We start from the raw sequence: 20,766 nt of genomic DNA on the forward strand, positions 1-20,766 counted from the left end.
GTTTTCTTACTTTGAGGCATTAAATAGCTTTGTTTTCCACTGCAAATTGTATTTGTACTAGATCCCTGGGGAAGGTGGCCTGAGAGCACTGTTGGTAATCCAATATGATTAAAGTGGTTATGCCATGTTGATGGTCATGCCACAGGCTAAGAGAAAGCTCTCCTGGAAAACAGCTCCCACTGACTCTCTTGTTCAAAACAGTGTTCTTCTAACAAGCATTTTGAAAGGGCAGAGAACGCCTACTATCTTGGATCTTCCTCCTGTTCTCCTTACCACATAAACTTTGACTCTTTCAAAGTCTCCTCTCTTTCCACATCCCAAAAATAAGCATACCTGGGCTATGTCTTCAGCTCTCCTGCTCTTTCTCTACTCTTTGTCCGTATTGATCAAATCTATTTTCAGAAGTTGATTTATAAGTAAATAAATTTTTATTTATATTTTCTCATATTTAAAATACTAGTCTAACTACTCATCAGTATTTATCTTGAAGAATTAAAGTCATCTTACTACAGTGATACACACATACCCAAGTTTATAACAATACAATTCACAATAGCTAAACTATGGAATCAGCCCTAGGTGTCTGTCCTTCAATGGATGAATGGATAAAGAAAATGTGGCATATTTCAATAGATTGAAATAACTTTTTAAAATGGAGCTTTTACCCCTTTAAATTTTATTATTAATTTCATTTTATTACCTTGTGTTTGGAAATAAACTTCTCTTACTTTTTCTACTTTCTGTAATTTGCTGGGTATTTTTATTGATTTCATAGATATTTTAATATTCTGTCTCTCCTTTCTGTATTTTGAGTTTCATAAATAATGTTCAGATCCACAGTATTTATCTTTTCTTCATCTGTGTTTTTTTTTTAGTAATAACTTTTGGCTACTTGATCTGTCATATACTGAGATGGAAGAATTTAGTTTTCCTCTTAGGATGGTAGATTGTTTTACTTTTGTCAATTTACATTATGAATGTTGATATTGTGTTATTCCATGCACAAGCCTTTAAAGATAGTGGATGTATTTTCCATTATAAAGTTGATCTCCTCTAACAACTTGTCTGTTGAGAATTGCAGCACTTAGGCTCTTTTTCTTTGAATTTTCTTGATATATATTTGTCATTTTTTTACTTTAAGCTTTCAGAATCTTTTTTAAAATATATACTTGCATACAGAATATAATTAAATTTTATTTGTAATCCAACCTGGCATCTTTTCAATTAGTAAGATTAACTTATTTACAGATATTCATATGATAGTTAGGGTCTTAGTTCTGCCATCTCAACTTTTGTATTATTATATTTTAAAAAATATATTACCCTTTTATCAAAAAAAGAAATGTAGTATATATACCCAATGGAAAATTTTATTCATCCAAAAATAAATATTAAATTATGGTATTTGTAGGAAAGTAGATAGAACTAGAGATCATCATGTTAAGTGAATTAAGTTAAATTCAGAAGGTCAAGGATCATATGTTTTCTCTCATATGCAGAGGCTAGAGAGGAAAAAGAAAGATCCCCTAAAATCAAAGGGTGATAAGGAAAGAGCCTAAGGGGTGGAAGTGTAGAGGGAGGGGAGAAGTACTGGGAAGTGATATTGGCCAAATTATATAGTTACATTGTATGCATGTACAAATATGTAACAAGAAATCCCATCCATATGTACAACTATAACACACCAATAAATAAATGTGGGAAAAAAGATTTTTTATATGATTTTTAAAAAATAGTTTAGCTTTGTACCATTCTGTCATCTCTGTTGATCAATGAGTAACATACACTTGGAATTCCCATCTATAACTTTTCAGCCCCTCAAGCTAAATATGTACCCTTAAAAAGACAAAAGACAAATGAACCTCTCTCCCCATCCTTAACAGCTCCTCTACTACTATACTATAGCTCTGAATTATGTTGGGGTTTGTTTGTTTGGTTGCTTTTCTGTTCTTTCTTTCTTTCTTTATTTATTTATTTGTGTGTGTGTGTGTGTGTGTGTGTGTGTGTGTGTGTGTGGTTCTGGGGATTGACCCCAGGAAAGTGCTCTACCATGCCACGCAAGGGCTGTACCACTGAAGTCCATGCCTATATATATATATATATATATATATAGAGAGAGAGAGAGAGAGAGAGAGAGAGGACACAATACCTTTATTTTATTTATTTATTTATTTAATTTTATGTGGTGCTGAGGATTGAACCCAGCACCCTGCATATGCTGGGCAAGTGCTCTACTGCTAAGCCACAACCCCAGCCCCCATGCCTGGTCCATTTTAAAATTTGATTTTGATACATGATTTTGCTAAATTGCTAAGGCTGACCTCAAACTTGCAATCCTTCTGCCTCAGAGTCCCAAGTACCTGAGATTACAGGCAAACATCACTATGCCTGGCTTATATTGATGTTTGATGTTGTTGTTCCTCTACAGCCCCAGGGAATATTTATACCTTTCAGTATCCTTAATTGTTATCATTCACTGAAAGTAAAACTCTGGCCCAGGTACTGTCCATGATCTCATTTAATCCTTCCAACCTTAAAGGTGGTTTGAAAGGTTTGACAGAGGATCTGAGATAACTTTTCTAGTAATACACTAACTGGCAGAGCTGAGATACCAACTCCCATCCATGTACCATCAAAATCCTCCCAGTCTCCTTTTTCCTTCTATTCATTTTATATATTGCTGCCAGATTAATTCTCTTAAAATACACCTGTGATAATTAATTATACTTACCTAGTCAAAAACCTCAGTGGTTCCCACTCAACTACCACATTAAGTCTAAACCATTTAGCCTGGCATACAAAGTTTCCCTAAACTCTGAATTTATTTCTTCTCCTAACCTAAAATATCATCTCCTATTTCTCTATTACAATGTCCAATTCTCTAATGAAACCATACCACTCCCTCCTCCCACATATTCCCTCCTTTCTCCCTCCTCTCACCCTAAGTTAATGCCATCTTTCTGGAAGGCTTTAATCTAATCCTACCCTTTCTTTGTGACTCAGCTCAAAGTCTTTTCATTTTAGTGAAATTTTTTTATTCCTCAACTAAAAGATATTTCCTATTTTTATAAAATTATAACTTATTTTCTGAAACATATACTTTGAAAATAGAAAAAGAAATATTTCTTGAAGCATTTGTAACATCATTAGAAAAAATGAAACATGAAAGAGCTAAGTAACAATTATGGGTGTATATATGAAAATGTCAAATAAATGGTATAGATCCTTACACTCAGGACCATGGACCCCTAGTCTAGAGATACATCTCAGAAGACCCCTCAATTTTTGTGTTTTATTTGATAATTATGAAAGAATTGAAAAGGTGTTAAGTCAAAAAAGTTCTTTTACAGTAATACACTGCTATTTTCAAAATAGACCTTATTTTTAAGTTTAAATTCATAGAAAAATTGAGGAGAGGATTGAGTTTCCATATACCACCCTCCACATGCATAAAGTCCTCCATCATTAACATCCTGTACTAAGTTAGTACATTTATTACAATTAGATGAACCTACTCAAAACATTATGGTTCACTCTTGCTGTTGTGCATTCTGTTGGTTTTAACAAGTGTCAAATGACATATATCCACCATTGTAGTATTATACAGTTGGTATTTCACTGCCCTAAGAATCCAGTGTGTTCACCTGTTCATCCCTTCCTCCCCTAACCGGACAACCACTCATTTTTTTACTATCTCCATCATTTTGCCTTTTCCAGAATGTCATATACTTAGAATCATATGGCATGTAACCTTTTCAGATCGGCTTCTTTCATTCAGCAATAAATGTTCTTGTTTTTCCTGTGTCTTTTCATGGGTTGAGCTATTTCTTTAGTGCTGAATAGTAGCTCACTGTCTGAACGTGTCACAGTTTACTTATCCAACTTGGTTGCTTCCAAGTTTTGGCAATTATGAATAAATGTGCTATAAGCATCTTTTGTAGATTTTTGTGTGGATATAAGTTTTCAGTTTATTTGGATAACTACCAAAGAACAAAATTGCTGGATTTTGTGGTAAGAGCTTTGTAAAAAAAAATGTCCAAATGCCTTCCTATATAGTCCATAAGATGTCATTATATACTGAGATTAGTTTCTTACATTGCAGTTTCTCAAACTGGATTCTTAGCCAGGTACAATGGTGCACGCCTATAATCCCAGCAACTTGGGAGCCTGAAGCAGGAGGATCCCAAGTTCAAGGCCAGTCCAGGCAATTTATTTATTTATTTATTTATTATATTTATTTTTTAGTTTTAGGTGGACACAACATCTTTATTTTTATGAGGTGCTGAGAACCGAACTCAGTGCCTCACGCATGCTAGGTGAGCCCGTTACCACTTGAGCCACATCCCCAGCCCCAAGTCCGGGCAATTTAGGAAGAATCTGTTTCAAAATAAATTTTTTTAAAGGGGCTGGAGATAGCTTAGTAAGCACCCCTGGATTCAATCCCCAATACCTCAAAAAATTTTGAGCTTGAGAAACAAAGTTATGGATGATGACATGCTGTAGAAACTCAAATGTGCTGGGACAGTGGGGAAAGACTTTGGGGCAGTTGTGGACACAATGGCATCAGAACTTAAAAACTGTGGAGTTGTGGGATGGCCTGAAGGGAGAAGGAGTAGCCCATTCTGGTTAGTAGGAGTGGCGTGAACAGCTGCATGAATATGATAATGAAGGTCATGAAGAAGTTGGTGATGGTGTGGTTGGGGTAGAGGGTTTGTATTGGGTAGAAGATCAGATTATGGAAAATAAAGAATGCTTTAGTAAAGATAATGTACATCTATCCCATAGATATAGGTATATACCACACATGGACTCTGGGAATTGAAAGGGAATCTACTTATTTTGTAAGCAATCTTTTCACCTTCAATTAAAATCACCTGAGGGTATATAGCTCAGAAATAGAGCGCCTACTTAGAATGCAAGAAGCCTGGGTTCAATCCCCCAGCACCTCAATAAATAAATTAAGTCACATCTAAAGTATACCGATTTCATGAATCTCTTATTTTAAAAAAGCAAAGAAAATTTCACTACAATACCCCAATGGTTCATTCCTAGGCCTAGCAGATGTGTCTTTACTGTAATCCAGTTCACCCTGTTGATTCTCATCATCTCGGTTTAGTTATGACAGAGTTTTAGCTAGATAAAAGTCAACTTGGATCTGCAGAGACCTCCCAAAATAGTGGGTTAAACAAGAAAGAAGTTCATTTCTCTCTCAAATTTGAATCAGATGTTGGCAGTCTAGAACTGTTATAGGGAGGGTAGTGTTTCTATGAGGGAGGTAGTGAATGGTGGGGGGGGTGGATGTCGCGTTCCCAGTGACAAAAACACTCAGGATCACTCCAGGGGAAATGGGCTGCACAAAATAATCACACAAGAGACAGATATACCTTTTTCTTTGGAAGTCCTGTGACAGCTCCTCCAACCTTAAAGGTCTGCAGAAAGAGGGAAAGAGCGCGAGTTCGTGCTGACCCCTTTTATTGAGAAGTCATTCAAATGAGGCAAGAGGTCAGGTTTCAAGGAGCTGAGTCTAACTTCATGATGTCTGCTGCAGCAGGTTGACTGACATCTAGGAAGGCCACACCCAAAGGCAGAGTAAGAGAAGGGGACACACAAAGGGTGTTTCCATGGAACATTTTATCCCAAACAGGGCAAAGGGTTAATATCACCTTTAGGAATAGGGGAGCGTAGCTCCACCCATGGGGCTTCAAGAAGGCATGCCTATGCATGAAGACACTTTTGATACATTTTTACTACTCTCAAGATTGGGGCTACCGTCTACAGCCACTTGAAAGTGGCCAGATCACTGGAAGTGACCGACAGTGCCTCAACCAATCAATCAGGAGAGGAAGAATGCGGGTCACATGACATGGCGGCCTCCCACAGGTGGATAGTCTCTACCCTAGTGGAAAGGAGAGCAATTTAGCAAAGAAGTGTATATTTACTGCAAAAAATACTGTTAGGAGGTTGGCAGATAAGGAAATGACACAATAGTGTCAAATCTTCATATACTCCAATACAGAGCAATTTATCACAGCTAATTAGGTCACAAATCAGACTGAGACAGCAGCAGACACAGAGCTGTGTGAAAGAGGCAACGGCAGTTAGTACTGACTGGGGGCCTGAGAAAAGGCTTCCCAAGAGGGGAGACACTTAAGTTAGGCACTCAGTGGACATAATTGAGGGGAAAGGGCAGTCAATGTAGAGAAAAGAATTATCAAATCCAGGCATACATATTAAGAAATTGACTCACCTTGTGGCTGGTGCTAAGGCCAAGTTGCAAAAAGCCCCTGTACTAATCATGTTCATTTTGCTCCCTTGAAAATGGGTAGCAATTAAAGATGTTTTAGAGAGGAAGCATGATGTGTGAAGTAAAAATATAGCTCAAGCTAAATTCAGTCAGATGGGCAGGAATTAGAGTCAGCAGTCCAAGTAGGCGACAAGAAGGACCTGTCCTGAGTGGTGCAGTAGTAGTGGAACTGCAAATGAGGAAGCACAGGTTGGTTAAATCCTTGAGAATATAAAAAGAAAGCCTGGAGACAAAACATTAAATATTTTTACTTACTCTGTTTTGCTAGAGTCCAGCTTCAGAAAAATTGAATTTCTGAATAAAAAATATAACAGTTATTTAAGGAGGAAAAACACAAAATTATTGAGGTTAGTGTTCATGGAAGTCTGTTCATGGTGGTAAAAATACTAATTTCCTTTTGTGGTTATCATATCTTCAACAGTTATTACATATAATATTTTAAAAGTTGAGGATTACATTTTTATTGGTTATTAGCTGTTCAAAGGAAGTGGCTCAGGTTTCATTTACTTTAGAAATTAGTGAAAGACAAGTTATTTCTGCTCTTAAAAATTCATCTCAGTTGAATCCAGGGCACAAGATATTCTTTTCAGATCAACACTAAGAAGAAGGGGAATCAAGAGGGTTGAGAAGAAAGAAAGCTCTGAAATAAAAACTGTCCCTCTGAATGTCCCCTACCAGGCTTAAATGACTGAGCCTTTGTATCCTGCCTAGCTTTGTCACGGAAAGTGGACTCTTTGTGAAAGGGCATGACATCAGGAGGCGATTCTCTGGAGCTGGCATAGACCCTGAACAGCAAATAGCTGAAGTGCCCTCCCAGAGCTAGGAAACAAGTCCTTCCCTGATGGTGATCTGGGCAGTGCATTTCTGTTTCTACTTCCCGTGGATTGCTATGTCTTTGGTCAAATGTGAAGCAGAGCCTTGCCCAGCTGTGATTACTGGTAGTTGAAGTAGCCAACTATTAGTTCTTTGCCCATATATCAGCATTAACAAGCCAATATGATCCTGTCACCTTGATTATATGGGTGTAAAAACCTGGGCTGCATAATAATGTCATAATTACATGTGCCTTGGAATTAAGTGCTGGACATAGCTTATGTCTGAAAAAAAGAAAATGTACTGGAGTATAAGACAAGAAAAAAAATTACCTAAGTGTACAAATTGCTTTTTTTTCTTGATTGCTGTATATGACATACTTAGTCATAATGGTGACATAGTACCAGATTTTCTATTTTCAAGAGTGATCTATATCTTGGCTATGACACCCCAAACCCAAACAAATAAAAAACAAAAACAGATAAGTTAGATTTCAAAATTAAAAATTTGCATATCAAAAGATACTACCAAGAAAGTGGAAAGACAACTCACAAAGTAGGAAGAAATATTTGCAAATTGTACATCTGGCAAGGGTCTAGTATTTATTTAAAAATTTTTTTTGCAATACTAGATATTGAACCCAGGGGTGCTCTACACTGAACTACACCCCCAACCCCTTTTATTTTTTATTTTGAAACAGGGTTTCACTAAGTTGCTGAGGCTGGCCTTGTGATCTTCCTGCCTCAGCCTCCCAAGTCACTGGGATTGCCATATGCCTGGCCTACGTGAAGAAATTTTAGGACTCAATAACGAAAAGTCAAGCAACTTAATTAAAATGCAGGCAAAAGATTGGAATAGACATTTCTCCAGAGAAGATATGCAACTGTCCAACAAGCACATGAAATATTCAACACCACTAGCCATCAGGGAAATACAAATCAAAACCACAATAAGATTTCACTTCACACACACTAGGATGACTATAATCAAAAGGAGAAAACTGAAAGCAAGGATGTGGAGGGATCAGAGCCTTCATACATTGCTGATGGGAATGTAAAATTGTACAGCTGCTTTGGAAAACAGTTTCAGTTTCTCAAAAAGTTAAACACAGTTACCATTTGACCCAGCAATTCTACTACTTCTTTCTATTTCACATACTCATGTGAAATAGAAACCTATGTCTATACAAACATTTGTACAAGAATGAAAACAGCATTATTCATAATAGCAAAAAGTCCATTGACTAGTGAAGGGGTAAACAAAATGTGGTATACCATATAAGGAATATTATTCAACCATGAGAAGGAATGAAGTACTAATACATGATATAAAGTGTATCTTGAAAACATCATGCTGGTGCTAGGATTGTGGCTCAGTGGTAGAGGGCTCGCCTAACATGTGCAAGGCCCTGGGTTCGATCCTCAGCACCACATACAAATAAAGATGTTGTGTGCGCCGAAAACTAAAAACTAAATTTAAAAAAAAAAGGAAACATCATGTTAAGTGAAAGAAGCCAGACACAAAAAAGGCCATATTTGTATGATTCCATTTATATGAAATATCTAGAATAGGCCAATACATAGAGATGGGAAGTATATTGATAGTTTCCAGAAGATGGCAAGGATAGGAGAACTGGCAGTGATAGCCATGGGATTTCTCCTGGGGGTGATGAAATGTTCTAAAATGAGATGATGGTGGTACAATTTTGTGAATACACTAAGACCCCCTGAATTTTTAGTTGTAGATGGACACAATACCTTTATATATATATTTTAGTTGTTGATCTTTATTTTATTTTATTTATTTATACGTGGTGCTGAGAATCGAACCCAGTGCCTCATACATTCTGGGCAAGTGCGCTACCACTGAACCCCAGCCTCAGCCCCTTATTTACTTATTTATATGTGGTGCTGAGGATCAAATCCAGTACCTCATTTGTGTGAGACAAGCATTTTACCACTGGGCCACAATCCCAGCTCCTGAATTGTTCTCTTTAAAAGGGTAAAACTGGGGCTGGGAAGGTAGTTCAATGCTTACCTAGCATGCACAAGACCCTGAGTTTGATCCCTAGTTCTGCCAAAAATAAAAAATAAATAAAATGAAAGGAATGATATTTCAATTGTATTTCAATTAAAATAAAGCTCCCCCCATGAAAAAGATTCATCTATAGATCTTGATAATTGATTGAAATTTCAACTGAGAGTTCCAGAATAAGATTTTTTTATTTTTAAAATTTATTTATTTATTTTAATTAGGTATATATGACAGCAGAGTGCATTTTGTACACAATTGCAGCACAACTTTTCATTTCTCTGATTGTACATGATGTAGCATCACACTATATGTACAGTCATACATGTACCTAGGGTAATAATGTCCATCACATTCCACCATCTTTCCTGCCCCCATACCCCTCCCCTCCCCTTCCAACTCTTTGTCCATTGAAAGTTCCTTCATTTTCCCCATGCCCTCCCCCATTATGGATCAGTATCCACTTATCACAGAGAACATTCAGCCTTTGGTTTTTTGGAATTGGCTTACTTCACTTATACATGATATTCTCCAACTCCATTCATTTACCTGCAAATGTCATAATTTTATTGTCTTTTAATGCTGAGTAATATTCCATTGTGTATATGTACCACAGTTTCTTTATCCCTTCATCTATTGAGGGGCATTTAGGTTGCTTCCACAGTTTAGCAATTGTGAATTGAGCTGCTACAATCATTGATGTGGCTGCATTACTATAGTATGCTATACTATATTCTTTGGGTACAGACCAAGGAATGGGATAGCTGGGTCAAATGGTGATTCCATTCCAAGTTTTCTAAGGAACCTCCATAATGCTTTCCAGATTGGTTGTACCAGTTCGCAGTCCCACCAGCAATGTATGAGTATGCCTTTTCCCCCACATCCTCACCAACACTTGTTATTTCAGAATAAGTTTCTGTCTTGAGGGATTCAGTAAGAATGCCAATGCCAAAGATTGGGAAGGCAACAGAAGGAATATTTGGGGGAAAAAGACAGTGAGTTTGGTTCAGAAAATACTGAATTTGTATTTGTGCCTCTGTGGGGCACTCTTTGGGACTAATCAATAAATGTAGATATGGACATCAAAAGAGACATCAGAGTTAAGAAATTTCAATCTAGGGTCATCCGGATTTAGGTGACAGCTAAAACACAGGAAAAGGTGTAGTGGTAGCACTTACCAAAGAGTTTGGACTGTCGGGGATTTGGTTGAACCAAGAAATATGTTGAAGGAAAAAAAAAGAACCTGTGAATATGGACAGGAACACAAGTGTTGGAGGAAGAAGAGAAGGGTGGAGCAGGGCCTTGGACACCTTTGGAGGCTTGTGAAAGGAGCCTGAACCCAAATTACAGCCTACTGACCACATTTGCCTTTTCTGCAGGGATTCAGGTTACAACCAGCAGCTTTTATTCACCTTTTTTTTTTTTTTTTGGTTTGTTTTTTTTCTGCAGTATTACTGCAATAGGGACCAGCAAACAAAGTTTAAGAGCTTTTGTTATTTTGAGAACAGTTCTGTAAAGTCCAATGGTGGAAGAGTATTTTGTGCTTACAATAGGACATTTCAGTTCAAGGCAACGCAGAAATAGGAAGCATCTTAGAGCCCCAAAGGGACCCAATGGCTGGTTCCCAGGAGGCTAGCTTTATTCATGCTGTTGCTCACTCACATTCACTTTTCTTAGTAGCTTTCTGTTGCCAGAGATTGAGAACAGAAAGTAGCAGAACAGCACATTGTTTGAAGGAGACACAAGCCTTTGAAACTATCTTAATTCTTGCACAATATTGCCAGAGAGAATTTCCCTAAACAAATGCAAAACATTTTTTTTCATCCAAGTTCCCCCATAAAACCCCAGATCCCAGAATCCTACAACTAAAAGTATTGATTAAGGATGTGCAAAAAACTGGGCTGGGGTTGTGGCTCAGTGGTAGAGCACTTGCCTAGCATGTGTGAGACACTGGTTTCAATTCTCAGTACATATAAATAAATAGAAGTCCATCAACAACTAAAAAAAATATTTAAAAATAAGGATATGCAAAAAGTCTCTAGACATGGTGGTATAAGCCTGTAATCCCAGCAACTCAGGAGGCTGTGAGTGTAGGATCACAAGTTTGAGGCCAGCCTCAGCAACTTAGTAACATCCTGTCTCAAAAAAAGAAAAAGTGTATCTCAGTGGTTAAGCACCCCTGGGGTCAATCCCTGGTACAAAAAAAAAGAGGGGGGATATGAAAAACACTTTTGTACAAATGTTACAACCTAACAGAATTCCTAATTGATTATTCTTAATATCAGTTTCCAGGTGCCATGAATAGGATTGAGTTTTGGGTTTCTTTTTATTTTTAAAGTTATTTCCCTAATCATGGTTTAAAAAAACATTGGATGACCTCAAGATTTAGAAATACTCTCCATGAAATAGATCCTGATTAGGTGTTCTCTTTTTACAAATGAGGAAATCAAGGCAGAAGGAGGCTGGTTTGAAATGGTGAATCAGTGCAGACTACTGATTAGAATGCTGTGAAGTGTAATCCCAAAGTCTGTTCCCAGCATCTCTTCCTGTAGCTGGAGATTGTTGAATTGGTGTTCAAGTGTTGACAACAGAACTAGCACTTACCCTTCCTCCAGTATCTTTCTATAGGACATCCTCGCCTTTAAAGTCCAGTCAGAGCTTCATTGTATTCTTTTTCTTTTAACACAGACTCAAACAAAGGACTTTTTATTCCCTTTCCCAACCGGGAAATAAAGGATTCCCTAACCAGCACTTCTGCAACCCAGGGCAATGGTATACCAGGTCAGAAATCAGACACTTTCCCACTGGGGCCACAGGTAATGTATTCACTCCCCTACTGATCAGTTGACTAGCCAATGATTAATACTAGTAATTCAGTGGACTCTCACTGAGTTATTTATGAAGGCCTAAGAGGCCTTGTTTGAAAAAAGGCACTTTTGGATCCTCTAAAAGAGAATGGCAAGACAGGGTGTAGAATACTTTTCTCTATTAATTTCAATCTCCATTTTCTTTATTCTCACTAACCTGTTATCAAATGTTATATATTTATGTATGAAACTTTAGTACATTTTATTCCAGGTATTTTAGTTCTCAAACAGGATGCAACTGTTATATCTTTAGGCTGGTCATAAAATTTCTCCTCTCTATCCAATTTCTCCATCTCCTGTTCTGGTTGCCTCTTAACATTTTCTACCTTTACCTTTTAATTATAGAGTCTTCCATTTCAGGAGTGGCTTTCCCAGAGCTGCTTCTTCCATGTAACAGGAAAAAAAAAAAAGAAAGAAAAGTTAAGGGGTGAAGACGGCACAGGAGTGATGGACAATGGGAAGGATGAAATAATGCAAAACTTGGGAAGAATTAAAAATAACAAGTTTTTAGTGAAAATTTTGACGAGAAAAAGTCATGCAACCATTATATAAGATTTATTGTGGGAGTGAATATGATACAAAGAGCAGAATTGACTACTGTATGTTCAACTTCTCCCTTTGCCTTTTCTTTGATAAATTTGTATGAGCAATGAAATTGTAGAAAATAACCAGAGGGAAAAGAAGCAAAGACTCTGAATCATGTACAATTTGGATGATCAAGACTGTACTATTAAAATTAGTAAGATTTTTTTTCAGTTTGAGTATACAATATTTTATTTTAAAAAGAAATAATAATTATGATTAAAATTATTATTATATTATTGTTATTATTAAATAATAATTTTAAATAAAGCACTTAATTGATTTCCTTGTTCTTAAAGATTCTACTTGGGTGACATAGAAAAAAATCACTCTTACCATTTTTAAAAATATAAGGAAATGGAGAAAAGGATACTCCAATCTACATTTAAAGTTAGAACTTCTTAGATTAAAAAAAAAAAAAAAAAAAAAAAAAAAAAAAAAAAAACTCTTCTTCTTGGAGAGGAAAAGGAAATTGCTGTAATCCTTTTAGTTTAACAAACAAGGAAGTGGAACTTCTTTCTCTGCCTGGTTACCAAAAAGACACTAAATATACTTCAAGAACCTTTTTTTGAAACCAAACCTTAGGTGTCTTCTTTTTTTTGCTTTAGCCCTTACCTAGTTATGCTTAAGATTAATTTCCAGTCTGTTAAAACTTCTATTAGTTCCTGTGGTTGATACTCAGCTTTACCAAAAGGTAAAATAAATATGGGAATCCTTTAAATAGAGGGGAAAAAAAGAAAAAGTGGCCTCATCTAATTTCTATGCTGAGTTATCTGAAGCAGAGAAAATATAGTATTTCACCTTTTGGAATGTCCTTTATCTTCTAAGATATTTTATATTTTCAAGGAGTCTCCTTACCTGCTTCAAAGAAACTCTGGCATCTCCTGTATTCTGACTGTTTTTAAAATAGGCTTGACCTTTGCTTGAAGGATGGTTTCTCTGCTTCCATGGATGAACATCCTTGCTAATAGGAAAGTACTCTGAACCCCTCGTCTAATGAGCTTATGTCTGAATGCTGGTATATGTCCTTCTTTCTAAACTTTCAAACTTCTTTTAGATGCAGGAAGTGACAAGAAGGGAGATGCCAAGTGACAGCCACCAGAATGATGGTAAATATTTTGCTTGTTGAGTATTTTTCCCCACACAGATGAAATTTAAGAAATGATGATATCACAGTCCTGAGGCCCTGTTTAGTCAACTAACTCTTTTCTGCTTTTCTGAGGATTGCCTTGAATGTTTAGTGACGTGAGGTTTTGATTTTTTGCTTGAAGAGTGGATATTCTGGCCTCCTTTATTCTTTTTATATTGGCTAACTATTTTGTTACTTTTTTCTTGCATTCTTCTGGATTTGTTATTATTCTATTCATTCACCACCACTACCACCATTAGTTTATAAGTTACACACAGTTTCTATACTTTTAATACTATTCCCAAAACAACAATATGTGTTCTTAACTTTTACAATTTTAAAATTAATCAATATCTTAAGTCTTCTCCTGGATAATTTATAGACCCTAAAGTCATTTTTTCCATTTACCCTCCTGATATATGTTATTCTTATGGATTTTAATTCTTGAAGGGTGATTTTGTTGAGTATAGACTTCTAGATTGTCAGTTGTTTCTTTCAGAATATTGAAGAATAGTTGAGAAGTTAGCTGGAAATCTATCACTCCTGCAAAGATAATCTTTTTTTTTTTAAACCTCTGGTTGCTTTTAGAATTTTCAGTTGTCTTTAGTTTTCTGAAATTTCATTGTGATGTCTGAATTTTTTTTTTTTTTTTGAACCTGGGATTGGACCTAGGGGTACTTAACCACTGAGCCATATCCCATGCCCCCTTTTTTATAATTTTTATTTTGAGATGGTCTCACTAAGTTGCTTAGAGCCTCACTAAGTTGCTGAGGCTGGCTTTGAACAGCCTCCCTGGGATTACAGGCAGGTACCACCACACCCAGCTTGGGGTTTTGTTTATTTCTTCTGTTTGGTATTTATTATACTTCTCATATCTGTGAATTGTGTCTCATTATTTCTGTAAAGCACTTTGAATACTGTTTGTGCCCCCATTCTTTTGTGTCTTTTATCTTTCTGGAATTCTTAGTTAAATAAATATATGTCAGAGATTTTCATTTTGTCTTCTTTGTGTCATTATATTTTTCATCTTTTTTTGACTGGTCTACACTCTGTTTAATTCCTTCTGACCAATCTTACATTCTCTTCAACTATATCTAATCTACTATTAAACCTGTCTGCTGAATTCTTCATTCCAATTTTGTTGTTGTTGTTCTATATGCTTTTTCAAGTCCTAAGAAGAAAATCCAGACTTTTTTTTAGATGTACATGACAGTAGAGTGAAGACTTCTTTTATATTTCTTTAGACATGACAAGCATGACTGTTTTATAGGCTATAACTGCTTTTTATAATGTTTGATTTGGGGGAGGTCTGTGTTTGTTTGTTTCTACTGGTTTTTACTCATATTGTCTTGCCTCCTCTTTGTTTGTTTTGGCTCTTTGTTGGTTATTTTAATAATTATTTTAAACTAACAATTAATTATTAGTCTTAAATGAGTGTATCTTTGCTAGAACAGATTTTCATTTGCTTCTACCAGGCACCCAAAACACTATCAGTCACCTTGATTCCAGCTTAAGCTTTGAGGTTCTCTGAACTACCAGATGATGCAAACTTGTATTACCAGTCATTACAAGAGCTAGTTTATTTCCAGTTTACTTTTATTCTGGATATTGTATCCTCCCCAGAGTTCTTTTTTAGAGTGTTGTGTGTATGCATGTGCATGTGCTTGTGTGCATGGGTGTGTGCATGGGTGTGTGTGTGTTTTGCAGATAGGGTGTTATTAAATACCCCACTTTGAGTGGACCTTAGTCTTGTACTTCTGTCCCTTTTATCTTAAAAAGGGGCTTTCCATGCTAGACTTACCAAGGAGTTCCTGTTGTTCCTAGATGTTCCTACCTTCTTAGCTTTTAGAAGCTTTTAAGCATATGTATCATTCTACTTCTTTAAATTCTTAAATGGAATGATAGTCTGAATTAGCTAATTTGTTATTACTTGAAACAGAAGTCCCTTGTTCCTATATATATTTTTTAAACAGAGAGAGAGAGAGAGAGAGAGAGAGAGAGAGAGAGAGAATTTTAATATTTATTGTTTAGTTTTCGGCGGACACAACATCTTTATTTGTATGTGGTGCTGAGGATCGAACCCGGGCCGCACGCATGCCAGGCGAGCGCGCTATGGCTTGAGCCACATCCCCAGCCCCCTTGTTCCTATATTCTTTTTGACACTTAATGATATTGTTCTATGACCTTTTCCATACTGTGTGTGTTGACCCTTGGTAAAACATTGATGTTCTTATAGGTACTTAAGAACATCAGAGTTGGAAGAGTTACTGTGACTAACTCAGATACAGTATTTTTTTTGTTTTGTAAGGAATCACTTTAATCACATGAAGCTCTTAAAACAGCAAAGAGCACAAGGCTTTCTCTCTTTTTTTTTTTTTTGGATGTTCTACCTGCCCCCTACGACTTTTGGAGATGACATATATACCTATCTGAGAGAAATATACCTGCGTTAGTACCTAAATCAGAGATTTTCATAGGTTTTGTATTCCCTGCCATTTAATTGGATAGTGGTCCCCAAGAATTAACCCAGTACATCTGGATGGAGTTTGGGAATAAGAGTTGGCTTAGCTTTATTGCAAGGAGTCTATGAAATCATAGACTAATTATTATCTGAAGACTCAATACATAAAATCACAATTATTATCATGTAGTGGTACATAAAAATTTTTATGTGAAATTACTGTTTAGAAAACTCTGATCTGATAGTTTTAGGAGGAAATTCCTAGGGGATTTGATTGATGTGAAATTTATCTCCTGAATGTTCATATATTCTTTACTGGTTTCATAAAAATTCCCACATTTTTTGTTGTCCATGTGGAAATTCTCTTGTAACTTTATGCTACCATTTATCAAAATTATTAACCACCTTGTCCAAAAATTTTTTCTGGCTCAATGAACAGAGGCACCCCATGAAGGATTCTCATTGTGTGTGTTTTTTCCCCTCTTGGTGGTAATTAGAATTCAGACACTACTCGCCTCATCAGTCTACAGTCCAATCCCCAGAGAAGATGACTAGAGATGGGTACCGAATATCTTTTTTGGACAATAAATCTTCAAGTTCTTCTCCAGAAAAGGACTTGACAACAAAACCTGATACTTATCAGCTTTCTCATGATGCCTCATTGGGTAAACGCCTGGATGTGGGTGATTCTAGCCAGATCCATCCCTATCAGATACCTTCTGATGTTGGTCTGGAAAATTATGATGGTCATTATTCTCAAACTCGACCCCTGCATGGAAGTCTTGGTAAAAGGCCTCAGAGAAACAAGAACTACCGAGAATATAGCACAAACTTTCCAAATGACATAAAGGCCACCGTATCCCATTCCTGTGGAGATTTACTGACTTCTCTGTCAAACCCCGACTCCAGCACCGAAAGACTTTTGAAGCTTAGTTCAGGTAATAGCTTCCTGTCAGTTTACAGATCTTTTTCATAGGCATGAAGGTAGAAAGTATAACTGGAAATTTTGGAATTAATGTTTCTTAAATTGCATTAGCATTTCTTTCTTTTCTTTTCCTTTTTGACACCGGGGATTGAACTCAGGGGCACCTAACTACTGAGCCACATCCCCAGCCCTTTTTTTGTATTTTATTTAGAGACAGGGTCTCACTGAGTTACTTAGGATCTCACTAAATTACTGAGGCTGGCTTTGAACTTGCAATCCTCCTGCGTCAGCCTCTGAAGCTGCTGGGATTACAGGTGTGAGCCACAACACCTGACACATTAACATTTCTTAAATTGTATTTCAGGGCCTCCAGTGGTCCATGGAACTTCCAGAAATCTACAGGGTAGAGTTTAACATAACAGATATGTTAGAGAAAATTTGTAGGAATGTAAGCTTCACAGCTACATATTATTTTAGTTAAGTAGCATTCCAGGATGTATTTGTAGCTGCATATAATATTCTCTGACCACAATCACTAATATTATGAGTTACCTTCAGAAGAAACTAGTTTCAGAGTAATTGATGGAGACTATTCTTTAATTATATGTCAATTTATTCAACTGTATACATATTATATGCCAGACACTATAAGCAAAATCAAATTCCATAATTTTTTAAAAAGTCCCTACTTTCATGTAAGCTCTATAATAAAAGCAGACAATAAATCATAAACTTATAAACATGTGTCAATTTATGATAAGTGCTGTGATGAAAAATACAAGGATGAGAGCCAGGCACTGTGGTGCACTCCTGTAATCCCAGTGGCTTGGGAGGCTGAGACAGGAAGATCACAAGTTCAAAGCCAACCTCAGCAAAAAGCAAGGCACTAAGCAACTCAGTGAGACCCTGTCTCTAAATAAAATACAAAATAGGACTGGGGATGTGGCTCAGTGGTAGAGTGCCCCTGAGTTCAATCCCCAGGACCTCCCTAAAATAAATAAGTAAATAAAGACTTGAATGAAGTAAGAGTGTAAGCCATATAGATAAGTGAGAGGAGAACTTTCTAGTGAGACTACTACGTGCAAAGTTCCCAAGTCTGGAACATGCTTGGCATGTTCAAGAAACAACAAGGAGCCCATGTGGCTATAGTAGAGTTAAGTGAAGTGTATGGATGAAGTCAGAGAGATGGCCAAACTTTTATTCTGAGTAAGGTTAGAAGTAGTTGAAGGGCTAGGCGCAGTGGCACATGCTTGTAATCCCAGCATCTTGGGAAGCTGAGGCAGGAGGATCACAAGTTCAAATCCAGCTGCAGCAACTTGAAGAGGCCCTAAGCAACTTAGCAAGATCCTGTCTCAAAATAAAACATAAAATAGGGTTGGGGACGATGGGGTTGTGGCTCAGTGGTAGAGTGCTTGGCTAGCATATGTGAGGCACTGGGTTCAAATCTCAGCACCATGTATAAATAAATAAATAAATAAATAAATAAATAAAGGTCAATCAATAACTAATTTAAAAAAAAAAGGTTGGGGAAAACATAAAAAGTGGTTCAGTGATTAAGTAGTTTAATACCCAGTAGCAAATAAAAGAAGAAGAAGAAGTTGTTGAATGGTTTGTAGCAAGGAAATTATGTGATCTAACTGAATAATTACTCTAGCTGGAAAATAAAAATAAAAGAATTACTCTGGGGTTGGGATTGTGGCTCAGTGGGAGAGTGCTCGCCTAGCATGCACTGGGTTTGATCCTCAGAACCACATAAATGTAAAATAAAGATATTGTGTCCACTTAAACCTAAAAAATGAATGTTAAAAAAAAAAAGAATTACTCTGTCTGGGCAGGTGGAAGACACCTACAATCCCAGCTACTCCAAAGGTTAGGCAAATTTGAGGGCAGGTTAGGCCACATAGCAAGACCCTGTCCCAAAATAAAAATTTTTAAAGGGCTGGAGATGTAACTCGGTGGCATAGCATTTGCCTAGCATGTGTGAGACCCTGAGTTAAATTTCTAGTACCGAAAAAAGAAAAGAATGACTCTGGAGGCTGTATAGAGAATAGACTGTGGGAGGGGGGCAAGGATGAAAATTCTTTTAACCATTTAAAAGGTTATGGTCCAGATAAGAGTTGGTGGTGGCCTTGGATAGACAGAGTGGTTAAGGTGGTGAGAAGTAACAGGATGTTTTGGAAGAATGGAGTTATCATTTACTAAGATGGAAAAGAGTGGGAAAAGCAGGTTTTCAGATAAATATCAAGAGTTTGGTTTTAGATGTCTTAAGTTTGAGATGTCTACCAAAAGATCCCAGAGATGCCAACTTGACAATTGGACTTATTAGTCTGGAATTCAGGGGAAAAGATATGGCTATAAATATGAATTAGAAGGGCTGGGGATGTGGCTCAAGTGGTGACACGCTCGCCTAGCATGCGTGAGGCACTGGGTTCGTTTCTCAGCACCACATAGAAACAAAAAAAAGATATTGTGTTCGCCTAAAAAACTAAAAAATTAAATATTTTTTAAAAATATGAATTAGGGAATTATAAGTGTTTTGGTGGCATTAAAACTGTGAAACTAGATGAGAAACTAGATGCAAGAGAGAAGGGGGACAATTACAAGTAGAAAATGCTTGGGTAGTCAAGAAGAAATAGGATCTAGTTTACCAATAGAAAGGTTGGCTTTAAATGAAGCACAGACAGTTCATCTATTGTAATAAGAAGGAGGCAGAGAATTTATGGACACAAATACAAATAAGAGTTGGTAGATTTAGTGGTGGGATCACATGGACATTTTCTTTGATTATCTCTATTTTTTCTGTGTAGATCATCACCTGAGAGAAAGGAGAGAGGATGATGGAAGTTTGAGGAAGACAAGAAATGTGAAATGATCCTCTCAGAGTATAGAAAAGTAAATTTGCCAGGGTAATATATATGAGAGCCGGACAGAACTAAGAGCCTATACAAGATAGTGATCAGGAATAAAGTATGGAAGCTCAGATGCATTTTATTCTCCAACCACATTCCACTGCTGTGGTGTAGGCTTTTGGAGCATGTGGGTTATTGGATTTAATCAGAGTTAAGATTTTACCAGGTGAAGGGAGATAGAAAGGGTCCAGAGTGTTGAGGGTATTTGCTAGGGAGTGATTATTATGATCTTTGGACATAAGAGAGTTGAAGGGCAGGTTCATCTTCCAGCCTGTTTCCTCCACAGAGCTATATGCCACCACCCATTTCAACAGTGACCCTGCTTTGCTGGTCAATGTAGAGCAACAATTATCCAGCAACCTCAGTGATTTAACACCAGCACATGGCTCTTTCCCAAACAACTCGGCCCTGGGAAACTCTCTGCGAATGCTGCTGTTACCTCCTGGGACTTCAGAAGACCGAGAGATTCTGACCAAGAGGTCATTAAGCCCATCCAAGAGAGGATTCAAACGGAAGGACAATATCCTTGTCAACCTGAGTGCAAAGCATGGTTTCCGTGATGCTACAGGCAGTGAGGCAAGTGTTGGCTTGTTTGTGTGTGTGCAAGAAACACATCCAGTTCAAGACTAGAATGGGGTTCTGGTGGGGATGGTGTTGGTTCTGGCCAATAGTGCTAGAAGTTCAAAAGAATTTTCAGAAACTAGGCTAACGCTCTCAGGCTAAAGCCTGTGATTCTTCTATCCTT

At 37.0% G+C, this 20,766-nt stretch overlaps 1 protein-coding gene across 1 annotated transcript in view; it reads left to right on the forward strand.

The window, feature by feature from the left end:
• Lrrc36 (leucine rich repeat containing 36) overlaps window positions 1-20,766 on the forward strand; it is a 59,902-nt gene that overhangs the window by 28,003 nt on the left and 11,133 nt on the right. Inside the window, exons 6-9 of the mRNA XM_027953963.2 lie at window positions 11,837-11,964; window positions 13,655-13,706; window positions 16,685-17,125; window positions 20,308-20,597. Of these exons, the coding sequence (XP_027809764.1) occupies window positions 11,837-11,964; window positions 13,655-13,706; window positions 16,685-17,125; window positions 20,308-20,597 (911 nt within the window). The remainder of the gene's footprint in view (window positions 1-11,836; window positions 11,965-13,654; window positions 13,707-16,684; window positions 17,126-20,307; window positions 20,598-20,766) is intronic.

Source organism: Marmota flaviventris, chromosome 18, assembly GCF_047511675.1.
Source record: "Marmota flaviventris isolate mMarFla1 chromosome 18, mMarFla1.hap1, whole genome shotgun sequence".
Classification (NCBI taxonomy): Eukaryota; Metazoa; Chordata; class Mammalia; order Rodentia; family Sciuridae; genus Marmota; species Marmota flaviventris.